At 41.5% G+C, this 1,841-nt stretch overlaps 2 protein-coding genes across 2 annotated transcripts in view; both read left to right on the top strand.

Moving 5' to 3' along the window:
• LOC104705105 (pre-mRNA-processing-splicing factor 8A-like) overlaps window positions 1–1,234 on the top strand; it is a 5,472-nt gene extending 4,238 nt beyond the window's left edge. Inside the window, exons 10-13 of the mRNA XM_019227189.1 lie at window positions 111–618; window positions 788–949; window positions 1,039–1,164; window positions 1,226–1,234. Of these exons, the coding sequence (XP_019082734.1) occupies window positions 111–618; window positions 788–949; window positions 1,039–1,164; window positions 1,226–1,234 (805 nt within the window). The remainder of the gene's footprint in view (window positions 1–110; window positions 619–787; window positions 950–1,038; window positions 1,165–1,225) is intronic.
• LOC109125506 (pre-mRNA-processing-splicing factor 8A-like) overlaps window positions 1,348–1,841 on the top strand; it is a 1,919-nt gene continuing 1,425 nt past the window's right edge. Inside the window, exon 1 of the mRNA XM_019227188.1 lies at window positions 1,348–1,605. Within this exon, the coding sequence (XP_019082733.1) occupies window positions 1,348–1,605 (258 nt within the window). The remainder of the gene's footprint in view (window positions 1,606–1,841) is intronic.

Genomic DNA, 1,841 nt, shown 5'->3' with positions numbered 1-1,841 from the left:
ACATGGGAGGGTCTTTTCTGGGAGAAGGCATCTGGTTTTGAGGAGTCGATGAAATATAAGAAGTTGACTAATGCGCAGAGGTCTGGTCTAAACCAGATTCCAAATAGAAGATTCACGCTTTGGTGGTCGCCAACAATTAATCGAGCGAATGTCTATGTGGGTTTCCAAGTGCAGTTGGATCTGACAGGAATATTTATGCATGGAAAGATTCCTACACTTAAGATATCTTTGATTCAGATTTTCCGTGCCCATTTGTGGCAGAAAATCCATGAGAGTGTTGTTATGGATCTTTGCCAAGTATTAGACCAAGAGTTGGACGCTTTGGAGATAGAAACGGTACAGAAGGAGACAATTCATCCAAGAAAGAGTTATAAGATGAACAGCTCTTGTGCTGATGTTCTTCTATTTGCTGCTCATAAATGGCCTATGTCTAAGCCTAGCCTGGTTGCGGAGTCAAAGGATATGTTCGACCAGAAAGCTAGTAACAAGTATTGGATAGATGTGCAACTTCGATGGGGAGACTATGACTCCCATGATATTGAGCGTTATACGAGGGCAAAATTCATGGACTATACAACTGACAACATGTCTATCTATCCATNCAAACTTCTTCATTTAGTTTGTTTCTTGCTATATTAGTTTATTTGATAGTGTCCCTCTTTACACTCTGCCACCTCTGTATGTGCCGTTTTTTATTTACTAGTGTTATTTTACATAATGCTTGTACTTTCTTTTCTTTTCTTTTCTTGAATAGTGTTTTCCTTATTCACGATCATGTTAAATTCAGGTGGAGGTAGCACTTAGAGATCTGATCCTTTCTGACTACGCAAAGAAGAACAATGTTAACACCTCAGCTCTGACACAATCAGAGATCAGAGATATTATTCTTGGAGCTGAGATTACTCCACCCTCTCAACAGAGGCAACAGATTGCTGAGATTGAGAAACAGGTACTCGTAACTGTTACTTTTATCAGGTTTTCAGACAGACAATGAGAGTGTAGGCCTGTTGTTCATCTAAATCTGTATCTTATTTGCAGGCAAAGGAAGCCAGCCAGCTTACTGCAGTCACAACAAGAACTACAAATGTTCATGGTGATGAGCTCATTGTCACCACCACGAGCCCTTACGAGCAATCTGCATTCGGTTCCAAAACAGATTGGCGTGTACGTGCAATATCAGCCACTAACCTTTACCTCAGAGTCAATCACATATATGTGAATTCAGATGACATAAAGGTTAGAGTCCATGCCACTCTTGTTCACTTTGTCAATAAAGTAAAAGCCTTTCAGGTGTCACCCTTAACCATTGTTTCTTGTTGTTCACAGGAAACCGGATACACCTACATCATGCCAAAGAATATTTTGAAGAAGTTCATATGCGTAGCGGATCTTCGTACTCAAATTGCTGGTTATTTATATGGTATTAGTCCCCCAGATAATCCCCAAGTGAAAGAGATCCGTTGCGTTGTGATGGTGCCACAGTTTGGATCTCATCAGCATGTTATCCTGCCGTCTTCTCTTCCTGAACATGACTTCCTAAATGATCTGGAGCCCTTGGGATGGCTGCACACACAGCCTAACGAGCTGCCTCAGCTGTCACCACAGGTAATATATACATTATCTCTACCTTTAGATCAGCCTGTTAACCCCATTGCTAACTGATTCATTGCGTTTATAGGATGTAACCTCTCATTCGCGTATTCTGGAGAACAACAAGCAATGGGATGGAGAAAAATGCATCATCTTGACCTGCAGTTTCACTCCGGGCTCCTGCTCTTTGACGTCATATAAGTTGACCCAAACCGGATATGAATGGGGGCGGCTTAATAAGGACACAGGCA

This window comes from Camelina sativa, chromosome 7 (assembly GCF_000633955.1).
Source record: "Camelina sativa cultivar DH55 chromosome 7, Cs, whole genome shotgun sequence".
NCBI classification, from domain to species: domain Eukaryota; kingdom Viridiplantae; phylum Streptophyta; class Magnoliopsida; order Brassicales; family Brassicaceae; genus Camelina; species Camelina sativa.
The sequence above is the reverse complement of the archived record's forward strand: the minus strand, read 5'-3'. Positions and strand labels throughout refer to the sequence as shown.